The sequence below is a fragment of the Bubalus kerabau genome, chromosome X (genome assembly GCF_029407905.1).
Source record: "Bubalus kerabau isolate K-KA32 ecotype Philippines breed swamp buffalo chromosome X, PCC_UOA_SB_1v2, whole genome shotgun sequence".
NCBI lineage: Eukaryota > Metazoa > Chordata > Mammalia > Artiodactyla > Bovidae > Bubalus > Bubalus kerabau.
In genome coordinates, this window is record NC_073647.1 from 99,847,604 (window position 1) to 99,871,741 (window position 24,138).

At 45.0% G+C, this 24,138-nt stretch overlaps 2 protein-coding genes across 2 annotated transcripts in view; both read right to left on the bottom strand.

Annotated features, from left to right (window-relative positions):
- The window catches only part of LOC129639695 (progesterone receptor-like), a 243,796-nt gene that overhangs the window by 59,461 nt on the left and 160,197 nt on the right, over positions 1-24,138 (bottom strand). The gene's annotated exons all lie outside the window — the stretch shown is intronic.
- LOC129639694 (germ cell-less protein-like 1) lies at positions 15,952-18,611 on the bottom strand. Its single transcript, XM_055564877.1, has one exon. The coding sequence runs from the start codon at positions 17,872-17,874 to the stop codon at positions 16,369-16,371; it is 1,506 nt and encodes a 501-aa protein (XP_055420852.1). The 5' UTR covers positions 17,875-18,611; the 3' UTR covers positions 15,952-16,368.

The following is a 24,138-nucleotide window of genomic DNA, read 5'->3' on the forward strand; positions in this document are numbered from 1 at the left end:
GTTCCAATAAAGAGGCAGACCAGATTCTGTTTATTCAGTCAAGTTCACAGCCAGAGGTGGAAATAATATACAGGTCTAGAAACGTGTTCTTGGCTTCAAGACAAGGGATCTTTAAAAGCAAAGGAACCATTAGATGCTGATTAAAATGTTGGTATTTGGCCAGGACATCATGCATTTTCCGTTTTCGGGCAGCAGTAGATGGGAGAAATTCAGTAGAGAGGTAGGAAGGGAGAAGGTCTGAAGACAGAGGACGGAGGGTGGAAAGTGTTGGGACAGGCTGGTCCAGACTCCAGGAGACCCGGAGTCTCAGCATCTGCATGGAGCTGGGACTATCCCCAGGGGAGGGATGGCTGTCCCAGCTGGCTATCCCCAGGGCAGGAGGGACAACCCCAGCACTGCGTGTAGATGTTTTCTGCATGAGGGTTCACACACAGGCACTGAGCTACCCAACAGGATAGGTACCCCTCACAGCACCCTCAGATGGCAGATTGTTAGCCCACCGCATGGCCAGGGCACACAGAATTCACACGCATTCCAATAGATCCTGGAATCAGTCATCTTGTGAATTTCACCAGGCTATTGCATGATGTATTTCTTACATTAAAGGTGTCTGTTTCTTTGATGCAAACATTTGTAATAAGCCCGTCTTTAGGAACTACCTCCAAAACTAACAAGTGGCTCAGGAACTTTCCTGGCAGTCCGGTGGTTAAGACAATCGCCTTCCAATGCACGGGGTGCAGGTTCCATTCCTGGCTGGGGAACTAAGATCCCACATGCCTCATGGCCAAAAAAACCAAAACACAAAACAGAAGCAATATTGTAACAAATTCAATAAAGGCTTTAAAGATGGTCCACACACACACACAAATCTTAAAAAAAAAAAAAGTGGCTCAGACCTACCTTGACTTCCAGGGATGCCTACTGTCTCAGACAGCCCTCAAGAACTCTGTGCCCCCAGCGTTCCCACCTCAATTAAGTCATTGCAAAACAGTCAAGATGCTAATTAAAGTCAGGTTTATGTTCATGGTCAGCTGGGTGTGCCTGAAATGGTCTTAGGTCCTCCCCATTGGCTCTCCCAAATCTCTGTTTGCTGACTCTTCAAATTATGTGTTCCCAAATTACTTATTCCTTTATATAGGAACAACTCTCAGTGTGAAAGAAGATGGTGAGGAAGTGGTAGAAGACCTGAGAGTTGGTGCCCAACTGGGGTTCACGTTTCTGTATAAAAAGGAGCCTGACCCCAGAACATAGATTTCAGAGTCTGCAAGTCACTCCAGGTTTGCAGCACAGTCCAGAGTGCAAGGCTCTGGAGCTTCCACTCTCGGGGTTGATCCTGGCTCTGTCAGGGTCTAGCTGTGTGACCTACAGCAAGTTACCTGACCTCTCTGTGCTTGGTTGTCTCATCAGTGAAAGAAGGATAACAGTAATATCTTCCTTACGGGTTTGCTATGAGGCATGGAATAACAAATACATGCAAAGTGCTTATGACAGAGTCTGGCCCGAAATGAAAGTTAAGTTAGAGTTAGCTTTAATAATTGGAACTTACTGGAACTTCCCTGGTGGTCCAGTGGCTAAGACTCCGTGCTTCCAAGGTAGGGGCCGGGGTTTGGTCCCTAGTCAGGGAACCAGATTCCACATGCCACAACTAAGGGTTCACATGTTGCAATGAAGATAGAAGAGCACATGTGCCACAACCGATGCCACACAGTCAAATAAATAAGTTAAAAACAAACAAAAAAAATCATGCAGAGTTTCTTTTTTAAAAAAATAATAAATGGCCCTTACTGTCTACCTTCAGCTGTTTGCTCCGGCCCTCCAGTTCTGCACCTAGAAGGCTACCAGCCAGGTCTCACCTGATTTAGGAGGACTTGGGGGAGTGATGGCTTTTTCAAACACTCTCTCAAGGAAAGAACACCATTCCCGGAGGATCGGTGATGAATTATTTCTATAAAACCATAGCAAAATGAGCTTCCCTTGTGGCTCAGCTGGTAAAGAATCCGCCTGCAATGTGGGAGACCTGGGTTTGATCCCTGGGTCAGGAAGATCTCCTGGAGAAGGGAAAGGCTACCCACTTTAGTATTCTGGCCTGGAGAATTCCATGGACTGTATAGTACTTGGGGTCACAAAGAGTCGGACACGACTGAGCAACTTTCACTTTCATGGCAAAATACCTTCTGAAGCACTTGTATTTGAAGAGATCAAGAAAGCCTGGGTTTTGGGCAAGTGATCTGGGGAATTTTTAGGCATTGTTTGTCAATAGCATCCAAAGATGCTGGCGGTACCCGAGGGGTGGCTGGGGCTACAGCACCTTAGGGGGCAGACGTAGGATCTCGTGGGGGTTGAGTTAGCCTGGAGAGTTCCTGCGGAGGCAGGAGCTGTGCTACAGGCTAGAGCAGGGATTCCCAAAGCGTGGTCCCTGGACGAGCAGCATCAGTGTTCCCTGAGAACACGTTAGACATGTGAATTCTTGGGCCCATCCCAGACCTATTTAATTCGAAACTCTGGGGATGGAGACAGAAATCATGTTTTAACAAGTTCTCTTGGTGATTCTGGTGCTAAAGTCCGAAAATCTCTCTGGTCTATAGAATAAGTAAAGCCAAGGTTCAGATAACTGAGGTGAAGTCAGAGCCAAGAGCCTGGAGGAGGGTGAGATGGAATTCGAGCCAAATCAGAGAGTGGAATTTCTGGGAAATTGCTCTGAACACCCGTGGCTATTTTCAGGCAGGCTTTATCTTCTGCAGGTGCAGCCTGGGGATGGGTTGGGCTAACGTAAAGGGCCAGAAGCAAAGTGCATCGGTAGAGAAGCGTTTGCAGGTGTTCCTGCAGGTCATTCTGATTCTTTTGGTGTGACAAGCTGCGGACTGTCACTCTTTCTGCATTCAAAAGATTAGTTCTTGTCAGTGCTTTTCTGAGCAAGCTGGCCTGGCTTGAAAATAACATGTTAAAACCAGAATTTTGCCATCAGATGGGGGCCTTTAGGTCAGAATCTAGACCTCTTCTCCAGGGCAGGAATCGATTCTGCAGTCTTCCTGATAAAGGGTCAAGGATCTCCCTCCAACACTGTGGCTGGTTAATTCCATTAATTAATTCCATTTGTTGCAAAGTCTTTCCTTTGGATGGCTCAAGGCACCTATCACCTTGCATAGAGTAAGCTCACACATACTAATTGAAATGTGAAAGCCTGATATTGAACAGATATCTGATCCATGTGACTCTCCCTCCTGCCTGGAGCAACATAGAACATGTCTGCTCCTGCTTCCATTCAGAGATGCCCGAATGCTTTCCATGGCCTCTTCTCCAGGAGGAATGTGTCCTGAATTTCTTCCAAGGTCCTAGTGTGAGGTGGATTTCAGAGACCCAGAAGGCTCCAAGTGCAATGACTAAGGAGCAGAGATGTGAAAGAAGGGTCCAGGCAACAAAGCTGTGGATAAAGTGAGAGGGAGTAAGCTGGGGAATACAAGGAATGGGCAGAGGTCAGAGTAAGGGTGGGATTGATGAGGCAAGCTAGCAGCTAAGCCCACGGATGCTGGGTGACTGCTGGGGAGCTCTTTTCTGTGGGTCCTGTATGTCTTGCCAAGGCTAGGAAGACTTGGGTGGGAGCTGAGTAGGACCAACCAGGCTCAGGTTGAAATTACGGTCACTCAAACCCCCAGGTCCTCTGTCTGTGAATTGATGCCAAGCCAGCAATCCTGTGCTTCCCCATTGGTATCTTGGACCTAACTTCAGGGCTTTACCTAATCCTTATTAAATTTAATCTTGTTTATTCTAATCAGCCGAAACCATTTGAACTTTGTTTCTGGAATGTGTTATCTGTCCCTTTCAACTTTGTCTCATTCGTCAAATTTATAAACTGACTTTGATCTCAGTGTCTAAATCGTCGACAAAAAATGTTGACCAGAGGCCATTAGAGACTGCCTTTTCAATCAAAACTATATTAACCGTCACAATTGGCACAAGCGACTATGGGCTAGCTATTTGTTCTATTGGACACCTTAACTATGTGTTCATTTATTTGCTTGTCCATGGGCAAAATGCTACTTGGATGATGAAGGGATCTTTTTCTGACAGTGCTGGGCAGAGGACTGGGTTCAAAATGCCTATGGCAGGGCCACTGTATCCACAAGCCCTTTTAAGGATTTATCTGACTTGAGGCAGCACTAGGCTACGGTCTTTTACACCATGGGACCCCTCTCCTCCTCCAGCTGCATCTGACTGGAACTGACTCAAAAGCAGGTGACTCATGGGCTGCCCATGGCCCAGTGGACTGGCCCAAACCAGTAACTACTCCCAGGAATTTGAATTAAGACAGGTGGCGAGGCCAGGTGTTTAACAAGAGGAGCTGAGGCTGACATATTGCCCACAGAGGCAATGAAATTATTAATCTGGAGTAATAAAGTGTCTGACTCAGCAAACTATGAGAAGATAATAACTATGAGGAAGTTCGGACTTTAATTTGTAGATATGATGAACCAGTATAATTTGGGGAACTCTTTTGCTACAAAACACCTAAAAGTCTTGGCTATGATAGAACAAGTACTCTTTTCAATACACAGTTGAGCTTATAGAAAAGTAAAAGAAATCCCCAAGGCCAGAAATGTAGAGCAAACAGAAAGCCAGACTGGTAAGTATGGGCTTCCCCGGTGGCTCAGAGGTAAAGAATCTGCCTGCAATGCAGAAGACCCTGATTTGATTTCTGGGCCGGGAAGATCTCCTAGAGAAGGGATAGGCTACCCACTCTGGTATTCTTGGGCTCCCCTGGTGGCTCAGTCAATAAAGAATCCACCTGCAATGTGGCAGACCTAGGTTCAATCCCTGGGTTGGGAAGATCCCCTGGAGGAGGGCATGACAACCCACTCCAGTATTCTTGCCTGGAAAATCCCATGGACAAAGGACTCTGGTGGGCTACAGTCCATGGGGTCACAGAAGAGTCGGACACAACTTAGTGAGTAAACAACAACAAATAATGTGATCAAAGACACAGCAGTCCTGAGAGGAGGCCAGCTTGTTCTGAGACCTGGTAATGGATAGGAGTTTGGTCTGAACCCCCTCAGAGAAAAAGCCTTGGACCCGCATCAAGCAGAGGGGTTGGAACTGAGGCTCTTGCCTAAAACTAGAGTCATTTACGGGCAACATGCTCAGTAAAATAATGGACTAAAAACAAAAGTCCACTCATCAGCAGAAGGAGCCAGCAAAGATGCTTGTCTTCTTTGGCTTGGGTCTGGATGGGAAAGAGTACCCCCTGAGAATCTGTAGTCACAGCCTGTACCTTGCCTGAGTTTGGTTCTAATTTATACTATCTGGGTGGTCCAGGAATCCTCAGGCTAAGACATTAACATACAAATGGCCCAAGGCTGATGATACCTCCTGGGAGACTGGCAAAAGCAAACACAAAATCCCACTGGAAGGACACACCCTGACACAGGATTCTCACAGATGGAGTTCTGTCGAATACGGGCTCAAGAAATTTAAAACTCACACGGAAACAATCCATAATGAACATGTGTCCGTGGATATGACTAAGAATTTTGGAAAATGTAAGAGATATGAATTCTTAAAGGGCTTCCCTGGTAGCTCAGCTGGTACAGAATCTACCTGCAATGCAGAAGACCCTGGTTTGATTTCTGGGTCGGGAAGATCTCCTAGAGAAGGGATAGGCTACCCACTCTGGTATTCTTGGGCTCCCCTGGTGGCTCAGTCGATAAAGAATCCACCTGCAATGTGGCAGACCTAGGTTCAATCCCTGGGTTGGGAAGATCCCCTGGAGGAGGGCATGACAACCCACTCCAGTATTCTTGCCTGGAGAGTCCCAGTGGACAGAGGAGCCTGGTGGGCTGCAGTCCATGGGGTCACAAAGAGTCAGACATGACTGAGCGACTAAGCATAGCACGTGAATTCTTAAAAACAGATGCTTCAAAGGATTAAAGACATTAATGAAGTAATAAAAATGCTAGAAAAGAGAAAGATAGTGAAAAGATAGTGGGCATATTAAATGAAAATATGGGCACTGAAATGGAAATATAATAATTGTTTGAGAAAGCAAAATGACATACAAAAAGAATAAGCAAACTGAAAGCTTTCAGAAATTGCCCAGAATTTATTGTAAAAATTTAAAGAAGTATAAAATATTAGAGATGTTAAGAGACATGGGGGATAAAGTAAAACATTTCTATGTATTATATTACCTAATAGAAGTTCCAGCCTGGTGGGCTACAGTCTACAGCGCTGCAAAGAGTTGGACACGACCAAATCGACTATGGGCACACACGCACATGCCTAACACTATGTCTACACCAGTGGGTTCTTGATTAGTATTTGATGGATATATTCTAATTGAATTGCCATTGAAAGCGAAGTTGCTCAGTCGTGTCCGACTCTTTGTGACCCCATGGACTGTAGCCTACCAGGTTCCACAGTCCATGGGATTTTCCAGGCAAGAATACTGAAATGGGTTGCCATTTCCTTCTCCAGGAGATCTTCCCGACTCAGGGATAGAATCCAGGTCTCTCCCATGGTAGGCAGACGCTTTACTGTCTGAGCCACTGGGGAAGTCCCGTTTGGCCCCATACTCCTGCTCTTTTTTTTTTTTTTTTTTTGCTGTTGTTGACTGTTAGCAGTGAGCAAGTTTATCCTGATCCTTCTTGACACTTCTTTCCATAGTACAGCATCGATCAGCATGCTTTCTTCACACCTTGCCCTGGAGCAGTAACAAGCTCAAGAAGTCGTTTGCCTATAGCATTTTTCTCCTTGGTCTGTGTTGCTCAATAACCTTGATTCTTCAAAATACATTGTGGAGTTGGCTTCCTGGATTCCAGACAGCCCTTACTTAACCATACCACCCTGGAGAAAGTTCCTTGATTTCTGACACTTGCAATCAGATGGGAGGAGTACTGAGATCCTCTGAGGATGGAGACTGACAAAGACTTCTTTGTGCTGCTCCAGTGTGGCTTTGTGTCTCGTGTTGGAGTGCTGAGGGCTGGGACCTGTTCTTACCTGGGCAGGAAGATGTCTTCCTCAGTTACAGGAAGACGGCTGTCTGAGCTCAGGGCCCAAGCACATGATGAAGGGTACCGTCTATTTGGCGAGGGCAGCAGCCTGCATGTGATACTTTCATAAATCAGTTTCAGAGACACTCACTGCAGCTAGCAGATGGAGGAATCACAATTGGTTGGAGTGTGATCTTGAAATGGCATGAGTTTTTTCCCAATCACTACTTGTATTTATAAGTGTAGCTGTTCCCCCCCCAACTGGTGAGTGCACTCCTTAATGACTTCTTGGCTGGGTGCTGACTTTCCTGTCACTTTGACTCATTCGCCCCATCTCTTTCCAGCATTTTAGACTTCAGTCTTAAGCACAATATGATACTGTCCCCTTCCTCCTCCTGGGCTGGCCAGAGTGTTGGCTCACGACTGCTTAGAGAGCAGGAAGAGGGTGCAGTGAGTTTCTGAGACCCTTTCTTCTTTTCTCTCTCCTAGAAGGGGCTGAGGGGCAGGAAGCAAGGGTGGAGGAGGCAGAGGTTTCCTTACCTGACCAACCCCGTGTCAAGTGGGGAAGTTCCAGACTGGCTTTTCTGGGAGTGATGTTCAGCTTCGCCCTGGGGCCTGCCTGCTAACCACAGACTCCTTGACACCTAAGCACAGGAGTCCCTGGGGTTGTCACTGTATCCTCTGGCAATCGCTGAGCACTGGAACGGATGGATGTTACCTGCCTTCCTTTTAGGTGCTCTATGCCAGGGGCATAGCTCATGCCATTTCTCCTGAGAAATCTGTATGCAGGTCAAGAAGCAACAGCTAGAACCAGACATGGAACAACAGACTGGTTCCAAACTGGGAAAGGAGTTTGTCAAGGCTGTATATTGTCACCCTGCTTATATAACTTATATGCAGAGTACATCACGGGAAATGCCAGACTGGATGAAGCACAAGCTGGAATCAAGATTGCAGGGAGAAATATCAATAACCTCACATATGCAGATGACACCACTCTTACGGCAGAAAGCAAAGAAGAACTAAAGAGCCTCTTGAAAGTGAAAGAGGAGAGTGAAAAAGCTGCCTTAAAACTCAACATTCAAAAAACAAAGATTATGGCATCTGGTCCCATCACTTCATGGCAAATAGATGGGGAAACAATGGAAATAGTGAAAGACTTAATTTTCTTGGGCTCCAAAATCACTGCAGATGGTGACTGCAGCCATGAAATTAAAAGACACTCGCTCCTTGGAAGAAATACAATGACAAACTTAGACAGCATATTAAAAAGCAGAGACATTACTTTACTGAAAAAGGTCTGTCTAGTTTTTCCAGTAGTCATGTATGGATGTGAGAGTTGGACCATAAAGAAAACTGAGCGCCAAAGAATTGATGCTTTTGAACTGTGGTGTTGGAGAAGACTCTTGAGAGTCCCTTGGACAGCAAAGAGATCCAACCAGTCCATCCTAAAGGATATCAGTCCTGAATATTCATTGGAAGGACTGATGCTGAAGCTGAAGCTCCAAAACTTTGGCCACCTGATGCAAACAGTGGACTCATTAGAAAAGACCCTGATCCTGGGAAAGACTGAAGGCAGGAGGAGAAGTGGATGACAGAGGATGAGATGATTGGATGGCATCCCTGACTCTATGGACATGAGTCTGAGCAAGCTCCAGGAGTTGGTGATGGACAGGGAGGCCTGGCATGCTGCAGTCTACAGGGTCACAGACTTGGACACGACTGAGCGACTGAACTGAACTGAACTGATGCCAGGGATCCCCTCTCTGGGATCTAGTGGCTGATGATCTGAGATGGAGCTGATGTAATAATAATAGAAATAAAGCACACAATAAATGTAATGCACTTGAATCATCCTGAAACCATCCCCATCCCTGGTCTGTGGAAAAACTGTCTTACATGAACTCAGTCCCTGATGCCAAAAAGGTTGGGGACCACTCTTCTGTGCTATATATAGAGCCTTCTCGTTCAGCTGGTTCTGGCCAATCCAGTGAGCCTCCCACCTTCAGAAATCTCTGGTCTAGAAATGGTTCATAACAGTAACAGTTGGTGGTGAAATTGTGTCCCCCTCAAAAAAGATATGTTGAGTCTTAAACTCTAGTACCCCAGAATGTTCCATATTTGGAAACAGGGTCACTGCGGATAGAATTGGTTAAGAAGAGGTCTGGAGGTTGGTGGATCCCTAATCTGATGACTGATGTCCTTGTAAGGAGACCAGATGAAGGCACACACAGGGAGGACAGCGCAGATGACGGAGGCAGAGATGCAAGTGCTGCAGCTATAAGCCAAGGAACTCAAAGGCTTGCTGGCAAATCAAAAGAAGCCAGGGCGAGGCAAGGAAGGATTCTCCCCTGCAGGTTTCAGCAGGAGCACGGTGCTACCCACACCTTGATTTCAGACTTCTGATCTCCAGAACCGAGAGACAATGAATATCTGCTGTTTCACGCTGCCCTGTTTGTGGTTCTTTGTAATGGCAGTCTTGGGACGCTGAGCTGGTACCTCTGCTCACAAATGTAAAGGAACACATACCAAGCGCCTTCTCTGTGGTTCCCCATGGATGGAGGAGGGGGCTGAAATGCCACTGCACCTTGTGTTTAGGCTTGCAGAACGTTCTCTGAAGAGTTTCTCATCACCCTCCACTCCTATCATTTCTCCAGCTCTGTCACTGGCCAGTGGGGGGATGAGATGCCAGTCTTTCTTCTTTTGGCCGTCTCTAATCTAACCACCATCTCCAAGTGGTTCTCTTGGAGTTCCCCTCTGTCCTCTTTGGGGCACAGAAGCACCCTTCCGTTCACTGCAGTGTCCTTCAGGTTGTTGCCCCTGTCCCTCAGGCTCTCTTCCTATGACCTCCTATGTCTGATGTGGCTGGCCTTTCTTGCCCTCACCCTGGGTCCTGGCCATTATCCTGGGCAACAACGCAGCCCCATTCATCCCCTTGTTCCCTCTTCAGAACAGACCTTCGACTTCTCTGGTGGCTCAGACGGTAAAGCGTCTGCCTACAATGCGGGAGACAGCGGTTCGATCCCTGGGTCGGGAAGATCCCCTGGAAAGGAAATAGCAACCCACTCCGGTACTCTTGCCTGGAGAATCCCATGGACGGAGGAGCCTGGTAGGCTGCAGCCCATAAGGTCGCAAAGAAGCAGAGTCGGACACGACTGAGCGACTTCACTTCTTTTCTGCTTCACCAGAGGAGGAGCCTGAACCGGCTGTGATGTGTGGCTGCCCGCTTCCGATCCTCTGGTGAGAAGGCAGATGACTGGGGCAGGGGGACCTCTAACCCAACAGGACGAATGTCCTTCTAGAAGAGACCGTGTGAAGGCAGAGACAAGTCCCCAGGGTCTCAAGCTGCCACGGAAAGAAACTCATCTCGCCTTCAGGCTACCTCCAGGGAGGGCCGGACTCGGCCAATCCCAGGGGGCAAAATGAGAGCCGCATTCCAGTCTCCTTTCCAGTCAATATTTGCAGCGCGGGAATCCTGCTGCTGTGAGCCCCCAGGGCTGACCTGGGAGTGGAAAGGGTCCCAGTTCAGCCTGAAACGGAGGTGGGTGTGGAGACAGGGGCACACGAGATGGCCTTGCCCACGTGTGTCCCCCGCCCCCGCCCACATATGTGGAGGCTCTGCCTGGGAAGCGGACAATTACCCAAGGTTTGGCTTCCCTTGGCTCTGGCATCTGCAGGGACCCGATGCTCCCAGACCACCTGGAGAACAAGGGGCAGCACTGTCTCAGAATCAGGAGTGGCCGCCCGCGGAGGCGGTTTCGGAAACGGCTGCCCGTTGGGCTGGCTCTGGCCACAGGGTCTACCCTGCCTGACACCGCCTTCTCTCCGTGTGTCTCATTTCTGACCAGCTTTCCATCTTCTCTTTCTTGTCTCCATCACACATGGAGTCACATGGGCCGACTTCTTCATGTCTGGCCATCTCCAGGGTTGCCAGCAGGCCGGTGGGTGGGCAGCCCTGGACTCAGCGTCCAGCTCCCACCAGCCTGGGTCAGAACCTCTTAGCACCACCACCCCAGCGCAGGTGTGGGCAGGGCAGCCTCCTAACTGACAGGTCTGGTTGGAGGGCTTGCTTCGCAGCCATGCGTCTGTCGGTCCTCAGCGTCTTCCCTTCCTAAATCAGCCCTCTGGACAGGCCTTTTACTCAGTGTAAATTCCTCGGGGACAAGAGAGGCAACAAGAGGGCAGTGCGTGCTGAAAGTTCGGAGAAAAGGACTGCAGAAAGGGTGGTGAGGCTGCGCGTTGAGTAACCTGGCCCTTTGTGTTCTGTCTGGAGGGGTGGGTCCTCAGGGACTCCCTGGGGACCAAGTCCTGGAAACCACCTTCCAGCTCGGCCCCAAGTGTGCGTGCTCAGTTGCTTCAGTCGTGTCCCACTCTTTACAACCCTATGGATTGTAGCCCGCCAGGCTCCTCTGTCCACGGGATTCTCCAGGAAGGAATACTGGAGAGGGTTGCCATGCCCTTCTCCAGGGGATCTTCCCGACCCAGGGATCAAACCCTTGTCTCTTCTGTCTCCTGCATTGGCAGGTGGGTTCTTTACCACTAGCGCCACCTGGGAAGTCCTGCCGCATGACGTGTGTGTGTAATGCCTTTCACTGAGGGTGATGTGTGGAGGCCAGCACACTGGTCTTCCCCTTCTCACACCTTATGGAAAGAGGCACCAGGTAGAAACCCCCACATCTGCGGGAACTGACAATGGGCCCACCCTCAGACCTGGACACCCCAGGATGGTCCAGTGCAGGCTGGGGAGGGGGTGGAAGAGAGCTTCCCAGAAGTCAGTGGTTGGGCAGGTCTCAGCAGGGACTAGAGAGGGTGGAGGATCAGTATAAACCACCTGGAGATTTAAAACATGACAAACAGTTTCCACCTGTTCTCCTGTGACTCTTATGGTTTCTGGCCAGGAGGATGGGCAAGTCCATCCTGAAAAGGTTCTCTCCAGAGCGTTCTAAATCTCTCACCCACTTCCCACTTTCCTCTTGGAGAACTACCGCTCTACATATGTCATCTCTGAACTTTTTTGATTGGGTACCCCATGATTAAAAATTTTAAGTTATGTCCCCTCGATATTTGGGTATTTATTAATTAAAAAATGACACCCGTGTACTTCTGTATTCATACATTGTTGTTGTTTTAGTTGCTACGTCATGTCCAACTCGTTGAGACCCTACGGACTGTAGCCTGCCAGGCTCCTCTGTCCATGAGATTTCTCAGGCAAGAATATTGGAACGGGTCTCTGTTTTCTTCTCCAGGGGATTTTCTTGATCCAGGGATTGAACCTGTGTCTCCTGCATTGCAGGCAAATTTTTTACCACTGAGCCACTTCGGAAGCCCATTCATATATTACAGTCATGATAAAGAAAACACAAGAATAGAGATTAACAGAAGGCATGCTTAACAATAAATAAATAGAAATGGGGACTTCTCTGATGGTCCAGTGGCTAAGACTCTGCCCTCCCAATGGAGGGGACACAGGTTGAATCCCTGGTCAGGAAACTACATCCCACAAGTGGCAACTAAGACCCAGCACAGCCAAATAAATATTTTAAAAAATAGAAATGGAACTTCCAGTATTTTCTTATCAACCCCTAACTCACCTGGTGCTCCTCCCCAGGGTGTAAGTAGCCTTTTGGGAGACCACTGCTCTTGGTTCCTATTTGTAGCTCAGGGCCTGGCACTCAGTAGGACAGATGAGTCTGAATGTGTTAGAACTCGATCTTGAAGAACATGATTATTTTGAAAATATGTAAGTGGAGAGAGGGAGCACACTGAGAGACTCATAGATAAACATGATGATTTATTGACTTTTTAAAGTGGAAACATTAAGATAGGACCTTACAGGGAGGACATAGCATTCAAGTCATAATTGATTGCTTGGTTAATTAAGTTAAATATTTTTATTTATCTCTCATCTCCATTAGCATAGAGCCCCCATCTTTACACATTCTAATAGCTCAATAATCTCCTGCCTGGCCTGTGAGGCGGGTTCTGACAGGGAGACAATCAAGGGCACCAGGGGAGCACTCTGGGGGGAGGGATTCCGTGAGGAGTCACCCAGGACAAAGGAGCCCCAAGTCCCAGCTATTAGTTAATTGGGTGCTGGGGAAAACAGGCTTGAAGGGCTGAGTGAAAGGGATTATTACAGGTTCCTAATGGCTGGAAATTGATTTAACGCAGCACTGCATTTGCACGCAAGCCAGAAAGTTGGTAATAATCCACAGTGGGACTTTGCAAGAAGAGGGATGGAGGGTTTGGGGCCACTGAGTAGCCTCTGCAGGGGTTTCTTTGAACTTCTTTCCTGCCACTCCAGGAGCCTTTCTTAGGGGAGCACAGAGATACATTCCAAACAGGAGAGCGTTCTCATAGACTGCCTTCAGGAGCTCCACACGCTTGACAACAGGAGGCGAAGACAGACAAACAGACACACATTCAAACTAAGGCAAAGAATGATGGTTGCAGACAGAGACAGGGAGACAGGCAGAGGCTGATTGACACAGATAGAAAGACAGAGACAGACAGACTGAGAGACAGAGAAAGACAGACGCACACTGAAAGAGAGCCAACAGACATAGAGATAGTGATGGGGAGAGAGAGAGAGTCAGAGAGAAACAAGGTTGGGGGTGGGGAGAAAGACAGAGACAGGTTGGGACAGAAAGGGAAAGACAAAGACAGACGGATGGAGAAAGAGACACAGAGAGATGCAGATACAGAAGGATACAGAAGCATGGGAGAAATACAGAGACAGAGACAGAAACATAGAGACCCAGACACAAACGGATTGTCAGAAACAGAGAGAAACAGAAAGATACAGACAGTAAGACAGAGACAGACAGTGACAAAGATAGGCAGTCTGAGACAGAGACTGAGGTAGACAAAGACAGAAGGTAGAAATTAGACAGGGATGCAGACAGACATAATGGAGACAGAGATAGGGGAAGACAGAGAGAGCGGCAGACATACAGAGAGGGAAAGACAGAGACAGGGATAAATCCTCATCATTGTCAAGGACCACGTGGTATCCCATAGGGGTACATCTCCTTTAGTGTGGCGTTTAGTTTGCTGTTATTTAGCTTGATGGTTTCCTGTAGCGTTACCATGACTATACATTTTGCCCTGCCTCCCCATCTCCCCATGCCTTTACGAAGAGGCTAACAAAATGAGTATCAACATGGGAAAAGGTTTCTTCCTCATCCTGAGCAGTCAAAAAGAAAACAAAAAAAAGTGAAAAAATAGAGACAGGTATTGGCTAAATTGCCCAAACTGGCAAATGGCAACAGTCAGGGTTTGTGAGAGTTTAAATGTTTAAATGAGTGTATTTCAGCTGTCACTGTTTGTACATTATTGAACATCTTTCTACTGTAAGCAGCAACAAGCAATTTAAGGATTTAAAGCTAGTTGGGTAGAAAAACAAAAGCAGATCTTTCAGTCAAGGTACACTTGTAGCTAAGTAGTCTCTGAATTTCCCAACTGAGGATACCTCTGTTTAGATGAATTGGCATCTTGGCATTCAGCTCGAGAAAAAGGAATTTCAAATTGCTTAGAAAGTTTATATAAAGAAATTGAAATTCTTACCGAAAAAAAAATATTAATAATAAATTTTACCTTTCAACTGAATCATGACTTACTCTTCTCCCCAGTTATTTTGAAACACAAATAAAATGAAGTCTATTGTTTGTAGTTGGTTAGGTATACAGAATATAAGGGAACACGAGAAAGGGTAGGAGGCTGCAAAATTAAGGGCAAACATTGAAGGATGCAACAGCAGCTTCCTGGTTAAACCATTTCATATAAGTAACTGTCATGTAAATATTACTCTAATACTAGTATGTGGATTTGTGATAACAAAGCCTTTCAAATCTCCTTAAAGAGTATAAGGAAGGAATGAATGGATAAAGTCAAAAGGAATTTGTTCACTGAACAACAATGGATAAAATCTAATTGGGAAGAGAAACATAAACCACCAGTAAGGAAAATTCTGATTTCAACTAAGTAAAGCATTAAAATCTGGTGACTATTTTTTTTTTAATTTAAATTTATTTATTTTAATTGGAGGCTAATTACTTTACAATATTGTATTGGTTTTGCCAAACATCAACATGAATCCGCCAAACACCAATACAGTATACTATTTTTTTTATTTGTTCATCTTGTATTAATTTATCACACTCTTTCCAAGCATGTATTTATTATTTATATGGCTTCTTAAATAGAGTTTTCCATTCTTTGACCTCAAAATGACTCAATGGAGGGAATGGGATGGTGACAATTTGTAAGTGAACAGTAATCAGAAACTAACAAATTCAAATCGTGACTAGTGTGCTTCTCCTTTTGTGACAAAAACAATTTTTATCTTACCCTTTTGATTACTAGTGTGGACTTCTCGTGATCCCACTTCCAGATGCCAAATAATTCCCATTATAATTCAAAACCGTTCCTTTCCAGAGGTTACCAGACCTGTTTTTAAGCGGGAAGGAGTCTTTCCAAGTACAATTCCAAGGTCGAATGTTTCTGAAGGGCAAAGGCCATCAAGGTGCTTAAAGAGTGCATTCTGGTGCATAAATAATTCATGACTGTGTGCCGCAGAAAAAGTCTGTCTAGTACCGAGATGTCCTCATAGAATCAATCTGCTGCCTTCCACTCCACCCCCAATATAGGGTTGTATAAGATTTGAGACATCTTTCTAGGGTTAAAACGCTAGGAAAGTCAAAATAAAGCCAAACTAACATCAAGATATGATATAAAGTCAACTAACCTAAGAATATTGAGGAACAACCAATAAAGAGAAGATCATCAGTGTAGCCTGGGTGCGTTCACAGAGTGAGAGATCATGGGAACCAAGTACTACACACTCAGTGGCAGGGAATGGGGAAAGGGAAGCAATCCAAAGGAAGCTAGCGGTAGTGGTGGTAATGAGTGGGGCAGAGTGGCTCTAAACACGCGAACTGAAAGAGAAACCAAACTGTTTCTTTAACGTTCCTTTAATCAAGCTAAAGGAAATGCATATTTTCAAAGAGTTTCCCTAACAGTGGTAGAGTAGGTAGGTTCACAGGTTGCTCTCTCAAGTCAACTGGTCTTTGACTTGGCAGAAATGATGGGAGGGGGCATTGATGGATGGTAAACCAGGAGGACAGGTTGCCACTTTAACAGCACAAATAAGTTCTAAAGGTGTTGGGGGAGCAGGGCTTTAAAATTTCTCCTCTTCATAGGCTCAGGTAAACAACCTCAAGTATTATGAGCTACAGTTCAACAAAGACTCTGACAGAGTTGGGCCACCAGAGGTGGGCAAGTCCGGTTGGTCCCGCAGAAGGAGCTGGCATCTGGACAAAGCTGGTCGTCCCTGACCCCAGGGAAAGAGCTGCTCACCTCTCTGAGATTTTGTTTTCAGGAGTCCTCACTGAGGAAAACGCCCCTCTCTGGGGAGGTACAGGAAATTACAGGTCACATATATGGGGAAAACCACATCTTCGTTCTCCAGATTCACCACCTCTAGCTCTTCATCCTTTCCCAGGGAAAGCACTTGGAATTCTGTCTGCTTCCGGAAAATGGCTCTTCCAGCCCTGTCCAAGGAGGCCAGGCGCAAGCGGAACGCGACCTTTCTCTGCCAGAGTAAGCTGACCCCGAGACCGCAAGATTTCTTCAGCGCGCTGTGCTTGAAAATGATGCGCCGGTTGGCATAGCACACCACCAAGTCCCAGCCGAAGTTGAAGCCTGCCCACCGCCAGGTGCGCTGCGCATCCCTGAGGAGCCGGCCCCCGCACCGCATGCTGGTCCTCTGGAGGTCGGACACGAAGACATCCACGGGCCCGAGGTCTCTGGTCTGCTCAGCCCGGAGGAGGGCAAGCCACTGCTCTTTGTACACTGGGGCCAGCCACGTGGCAGGGATCAGTGCATCCTGGTCGATGATGCGTGCTGACGGCAGGTCGCAGATTATGTAGGCAAGCCGCAGCTGCTGGAACGCTGGCACGAAGGCTCTGCCCTGCTCGGTCTCCAGGAAAGCGGTGCCCTCTGACTCCTGCCTGGACCTGGCAAACCACGAGTCGGCGTCAGGCAGTAGGTCTCTGCGGGGGCCTCTCCATGTCGGCTGCAGCTGCAGGAACGTCCACTTTTTCAGCGTCGTGTACACATCCATCTCTACCTCCATCACGATGAGCTCTGAAGAGGCAATGACCTCTTTCATGAGATCCAGGCTAATTTCTCTCAATAACTCCTCACTATGCTGGGTCATTAGATTGTCCAGCAGCCACTGAAGACACATGGCCCTGATGTTCTGGAGTCCGTAGCTCTCAGCAGAGCAGTAGTAGCTGCACACGGTCTGATCACTGACCGTCTCCTTCATTACCTCCCCGCACTGCTGAATCAGCTTGTCCAGCTGCAGCATGCTGGCTGTGGCCAGCATGGGGACCACTCGACTGGGTGGGATGAACACAGAGTTTCGGTACAGGAAACCTAAGGCCTCGTGCAGTGCCTCACAATCAATGTTCTCGTCAGGCATCTGCAACTCTACAATATCCATGGTTGTCTCACGCCACGCACCACTGAACATGCTAGCAAAGTATCCTGACTGGCACAAGTAGACCTTGTGCAAGTTCCACTCCTCCCCCAGGGCACGGATCTGAACATCACTCCCTTCTCCTCTCAGAAAAAGTGTCTTATAAATGGACTCGAATCTGTCTTTTGCTCTCTTCCTGTGGGTCGCTTTTGTGAGCTGCCCTTCTGGGCCTGTCTTCCGCTTGTGGCGCCCTTGACTAGTGGTGGGTCTGGCATTTTCCCTCTCCTCCCCTTCCTCTATCACTGCCCCTGCTACCTCTTCGGCCTCCTCCTCCCCCTCAGGAGCACCTGGCTCCTCTGGGGCATGCCCCACTCTGTTCGAGGGCATCCGACTCTCTACTGCTCCCATGGCTTTTACCTCATGGGTACAGAGGGCAAGCTTCCTCACCAGACGCAGCTGCCGCTGGCACTAGCTCAGCCCATGGTGTCGTGGGATACGGTTGATGTTTGTGACGTCATCTTGGACGCCACGCAAAGCCACGCCCACGAGGCTTTCCCCGACCCCTCCCACTCCCCATCACAGGAGAAGTGCACTCTGTACCAGGAATTCCACTCTGTGTATCTTTCCCTCCAGGGATGATTTCTCTGGGGCTCCCTTCATAGGATAATGGTGGAACAGAGGACTTTGTGTATGAATTTTCCCCATGAATTTTAAGAACATAATTTCCTCTTCCCCATTTGAAATACTTAGTGATCACTCCTTTTTTTGGATAATTACATCTTGGTTCCAGCTCTGTGCTCTATGCACCTTAATTTCTGTAATTATTTTCTTAGGGTATCCCATCATTTGTGGCTGTGAAAACATTTTCTGTGATAAAAGTGGCAATGTTTGCCCAGTCTTTGCTTTTGTCTCTATTTTAGACACCAGCTAAGCATGTAACAAACTTAAACAGTGAAAGAAATGAGGAGGGAATGAGATGGATTTTGATTTTTGAGGAAATTAATAATATTAAATACTGACAAGTGTTACATGCTACACAGATTATACGGTGTAGAGAGAGTCTGGACCTTTCAATGACAAGGAAAGTACAATACAAGGGAAAAAACTTTGAAAATGGTAAGTCTCTCAGGTCATTTGAGCTTGCCTAAGTAGAATGTTTGGGGCTTCCCAAACATTCCCAGTGGTAAACAATCCACCTGCCAATGCAGGAGATGCATGGGGCATGGATTGGGAAGACTTCCTCGAGGAGGAAACGACAACCCACTCCAGTATTCATGCCTGAAAAATTCCATGAATAGCAGAGACTTGCAAACTAGTGTCCATGGGGTCGCCAAGATTCTGTCCTATTCAAATCATGTGAGTAGAATGTTTACACACTTTGAATAGGACAGGATAACCTTAAATCACATTTTAAATATTCTCTGTTAGATGGCTATAGAAAGTTGATAAGAAGGTCTATATAATGCTTCAGGTTCAGTGGTGCTTGGCATGAGACAAACATGAATACTGACTCTAGAGTTGTGACATCTTATGGTGAATGGTGAACAGTGCCGCCAGATTCGTGGTCTCCGAAGGAGAAGATTTAACTCGGGACCAAAGACAGTCTCAGTCAAGACAGTCTCAGTCACTTGGAGCATTGTGTAGATTTTATCTAAAGTGAAAGTGACAGAAAAAGCTTCAGACATAGACATCAGAAGGGAGCAGGAGAGAACCCACCTCACTAGTTTAAGCAAGGCTTTATACACTTCTCAACTAGCTGCTGAGAATAGATAAAAGATACCTCAAGACTGCGAGAATTTTTCCAGACCCTTTCCTCTAACATACCTCCTGGGATGACATCAGCACGAGATCAGCCAGAAGGAACAGGTTAACCCAGAGCTACAGCTGTGGAAGTTTTTACCCAGACCTTCTCCCATAACATATATCCAAAGCTTAAAAAAAAAAAAAAAAAAAAGGCATGTCCTTGAATAAGAGATACTGCTGCCTACGAGGCCTACATATCTATAGGAAAGACTGTGAAAAAGAAAGAATGTTTATCTCCTCCTTAAAGGGGCCTTAGGCTTTGACTCCTTATCAACCTGCCTAAGTTAAGTCTCTCATTTCCCCCTTTTTATTTTAGGAGAATATTGTTGCTGAGGGGAAAGGGGCAGAGAAATCTGTCAGTACCTGCTTCCTGCAGGTGAGGGGCACTGACCCTAAGTGGTTGAAGCAACATATTCTCCTCCAATATTTTGGCCACCTGATGCAAAGAGCTGACTCATTGGAAAAGACCCTCATGTTGGGAAAGATTGAAGGCAGGAGGAGAAGGGGATGACAGAGGGTGAGATGGCTGGATGGCATCACTGACTCAATGGACATGAGTTTGGGTAAACTCCGGGAGTTGGTGACAAACAGGGAGGCCTGGTGTGCTGCGGTTCATGGGGTCGCAAAGAGTTGGACATGAAGGAGTGACTGAACTGAACTGAACTAGGTTTGTCACAGCTTTCCTTCCAAGGACCAAGCATCTTTTAATTTCATGGCTGCAGTCACTGTCTGTAGTCATTTTGGAGCCCAAGAAAAGAAAATCTGTCACTGCTTTCACCTTTCCCCCTTCTATTTGCCATGATGTGATAGAACTGCATGCCATGATCTTAGTTTTTTTGAATGAGTGGTTTTTTTTTTTTTTTTTTTTTTTGAGGTTTAAGTCAGCTTTACACTCTCCTCTTTCACTTTCATCAGGAGGCTCTTTAGTTCCTCTTCACTTTCTGCTATTAAGAGTAGTATTATCTGCATACCTGAGGTTGTTGATATAGGTGACTGGTTTTATCTCTAGGATTTCTATTGTTATCCCATGGTCTGTATTTCTGTTTTGGTGCCAGTACCATACTGTTTTGGTTACTGTAGCTTTGTAGTGTATTGTGAAGTCAGGAAGCCTGATTCCTCTAGCTCCATTTTTCTTTCTCAAGATTGCTTTGACTGTTCCGGGCCTTTTTTTTTCTTCCAAACAATTTGTAAACATTTTTGTTCTATTTCCATGAAAAATATCATTGTAATTTGGTAGAGATGGCATCGAATCTGTTAGTCAGTTTGGGTAGTGTAGTCATTTTCCCAATATTGATTAATCCACTCCAAGAACATGGTATATCTCTCCACCTTTTTGTGTCATCTTTGATTTCGTTTATCAATCCTTATAGTTTTCTGAGTACGGGTCTTTTGCCTCCTTAGGTATGTTTTCTTCTTAGGTATTTTTATTATATTTTAAATGTGATGTAAAGTGGGATCGTTTCCGTAATTTCTCTTTCTGATCATTCGTCATTAGTGTATAAGAATGCAAGAAATTTTGGTGTATTCATTTTATATCTGGCAGATTTACCAAATTCAGTGATAAACTCTGGTAGTGTTCTGGTAGCATCTTTATGATTTTCCATAGTTAATATCATCTCATTTACAAAGAATGACAATTTCACTTTTTTCCCCCCGTTTTTGATTCCTTTTATTTCTTTTTCTTCTCTGATTGCCATGGCTAGACTTCAAAACTGTTTTGAGTGGTAGTGGCGAGTGTGGCCATCTCTGTCTTGTTCCTGGTCTTAGACAAAATGCTTTCAGTTTTTTGCCGTTGAGACTGATGTTTGCTGTGGGTTTGTCTTTTATGTCCCTTATTTTGTTGAGGTAGGTTCCCTCTGTGCTCACTTTCTGGAGAGTTTTTAATCATAAATGGTGTTGAATTTTGTTGAACATTTTTCTGTATCTGTTGAGGTGATCATATGGTATTTGTTCTTCCATTTGTTAATGTGGTGTATCACATTGATTGATTTCCATATATTGAAGAATCTGTGCATCCCTGGAATAAATCCCACTTGATCATGGTGTATAATTCTTTTAATGTGTTGTTGATATATGTTCTAGAGAGGCTTTTTATCATAAATGGATGTTGAGTTTTGTCCAAAGATTTTTCTGCAGATACTGAGATGATCATAGGGCTCTTACTCTTCATTTTGTTACTGGGGTGGTATATCACTGTGATTTTTTGTGTGTGTGTGTGTGGATAATGAAAATTCCTGGCACCCATAGGACAAATCCTAATTGATCATGATTTATGATCTAATGCATTATTGAATTTGCTTGACTAGTATTTTGTTGAGAATACCTTCCTCTGCAGTTTTTTGGAATGGTTTCAGATGGATCAATATCAAGTCTTCTCTAAATGCTTGGTAGAATTCACCTTTGAAGCCTGGGTCCTTGATTTGTGGGCGTTTTAAATTTCTGATTCAATTTTAGTATTGGTAACTGGTGTGTTTTTATTTTCTATTTCTTCGTGGTTCAGTCTGAGGAGATAGTACCTTTCTAAGACTTTGTCTTCCTCTTCTATGTTGTCCATTTTATTGGTGTATAGTTGCTCATTGTAGTGTCTTATCGTCCTTTGTATTTTGTAGTCTTGGTTGTAGCTTCTTTTCTATTTCTGCTTTTATTGATGTGGGCCCTCTCCCTTTTTTTCTTCATGTGTCTGGCTCAACGTTTATCGATTTTATTTATGTTTTCAAAGAACCAGCTTTTAGTGATAACACTAGTGACCGTTTCTACTGGCTTCTTTTAGCTTCTAGATCATTTATGTCTGCTCTGATCTTTAGGATTTCTTTCTTTCTACTATCTTTGGGGTTTTGTTTGCTCTTCTTTCTCTAGTTGGTTTAGCTGTAAGGTTTGGTGGTTTATATTAGATTTTTTTTTTTTTTTTTTGTCTCCTGAGGTAAGTTTGTGTCACTAAAAACTTCCATAATAGAACTGTTTCTGCTTTGTCCCATACATTTTGGATTGCCATGTTTTCATTTTCAGTTGTCTCTAGATATTTTTTAGTTTCCTCTTTAATCTCTTCAATGATCCATTGGGTGTTTTGTAACAGAATTTTTTAGCCTTCATGTGATTCTGTTGTATTTTCTCCAGTTTTCTTGTTTATTTTGGTAGTTGATTTCTAGTCTCAGAGCTCTGTGGTAAGAAAAGATGTTTGTATGATTAAATTTTTCTTAAATTTACTGAGGCTTCCTTGTGGCCTAGGTTGTGATCTCTTATAGAGAATGGTTCATATTCATACAAAAAAGAATGTGTAATCTCTTGCTTTCAGATGGAATGTGCGTGCTCTCTCTCTATGTGTGTGTGTGTGTGTGTGTGTGTGTATGTGTGTGTGTGTTTATATATATATATATATATATATATGAAAGCAATGGCACCCCACTGCAGTACTCTTGCCTGGAGAATCCCATGGATGGAGGAGCCCGGTAGGCTGCAGTCCATGGGGTTGCTAAGAGTCAGACAGGACTGAGTGGCTTCACTTTCACTTTTCATTTTCATGCATTGGAGAAGGAAATGGCAACCCACTCCAGTGGCCTTGCCTGGAGAATCCCAGGGACGGGGGAGCCGGATGGGCTGCCGTCTATGGGGCTGCACAGAGTCGAACACGACTGAAGCGACTTAGCAGCATATATATATATATATGATAAGATAAAATTAAGAGCATTTAATATGTAATGTGTTAATTCAGGCCTGTGTTTTCTTATTCATTTTCTGTCTGGATGATGTGGGGTTGATGTAAGTGGGGTGTTAGAGTGTCTTAGCATTATTGTGTTAGCATTGATTTTTCATTTTATTTCTGTTAGTATTTGTCTCATATACCTAGGTGCTCCTTTTTGGGTATATATATTTGCAATTGTTATATCTTCTTGTTGGATTCATGCTTTGAACATTATGTAGTGTCCTTCTTTGCCTCTTGTAGCAGTCTAAAGTACATATTGCCTGATATAAGTATGGCTTCTCCAATTAATTTTTAAAAATTTTCCATTTGTTGGAATACCTTTTTCAATCACCTCACTTTCAGCCTGTATGTGTCTCTAGATCTGAAGTAAGTTTCTTGTAGGCAGTATATATCCAGGTCTTGTTTCTGATCCAGTCAGCCATTCTGTCTTTGGTTGGAGCATTTAATCCATTTATATCTAAGGTAATTATAGATAAGTGTGTTTTTCTCGCCATTTTGTTACTTGTTTGGGATTTGTTTTCCTTTTTTGTCTTTTGTTCACTTCTCTCTTGGTTTGATGACTATAGTTAGTGTTATGTTTCTATTCCTTTTTTGTGTCTATATCTATTATACATTTTTGGCTTCCAGTTATCATGAGGCTTTTTTATATCAGTCCATATATATACATGATTGTTTTAATTTGCTGATCTCTTAATTTTAAACACATTTTAGAAACCCTGCATTTGTACTCTCCTCCCCTCACCATGACTGTTTTTGAAGTCATATTTTGCATCTAACTGCTTTGTGGATACCTTAACTGCTTACTAGGATGACAGTAGATTATACTCTTTTTTTTTTTTTTTCTAATTCCTTTTAACCTTCCTACCAACTTTGTGTGGATAATTGCCTACCTTTACAGTATGTTTGTCTTTATCAGTGAGCTTTTTCATTTCCTCATTGTTTCCAGTTGTGGCCTTTTCTTTTTTCTTAGAGACGTTCCTTTACCATTTGTTGTAAATCTGGTTTAGTGGCAGTGAATTCTTTTAGGTTTTGCTTAGTCTATAAAGCTTTTGATTTCTCCATCAAATCTGAACAAGAGCCCTGCTCAGGAGAGTAATTCTCGGTTGTATTCTAGGTGGTGGTTTTCTCTTTCCTCAGTTTAAATGTATAGGGCCACTCTTGTCTGGCTT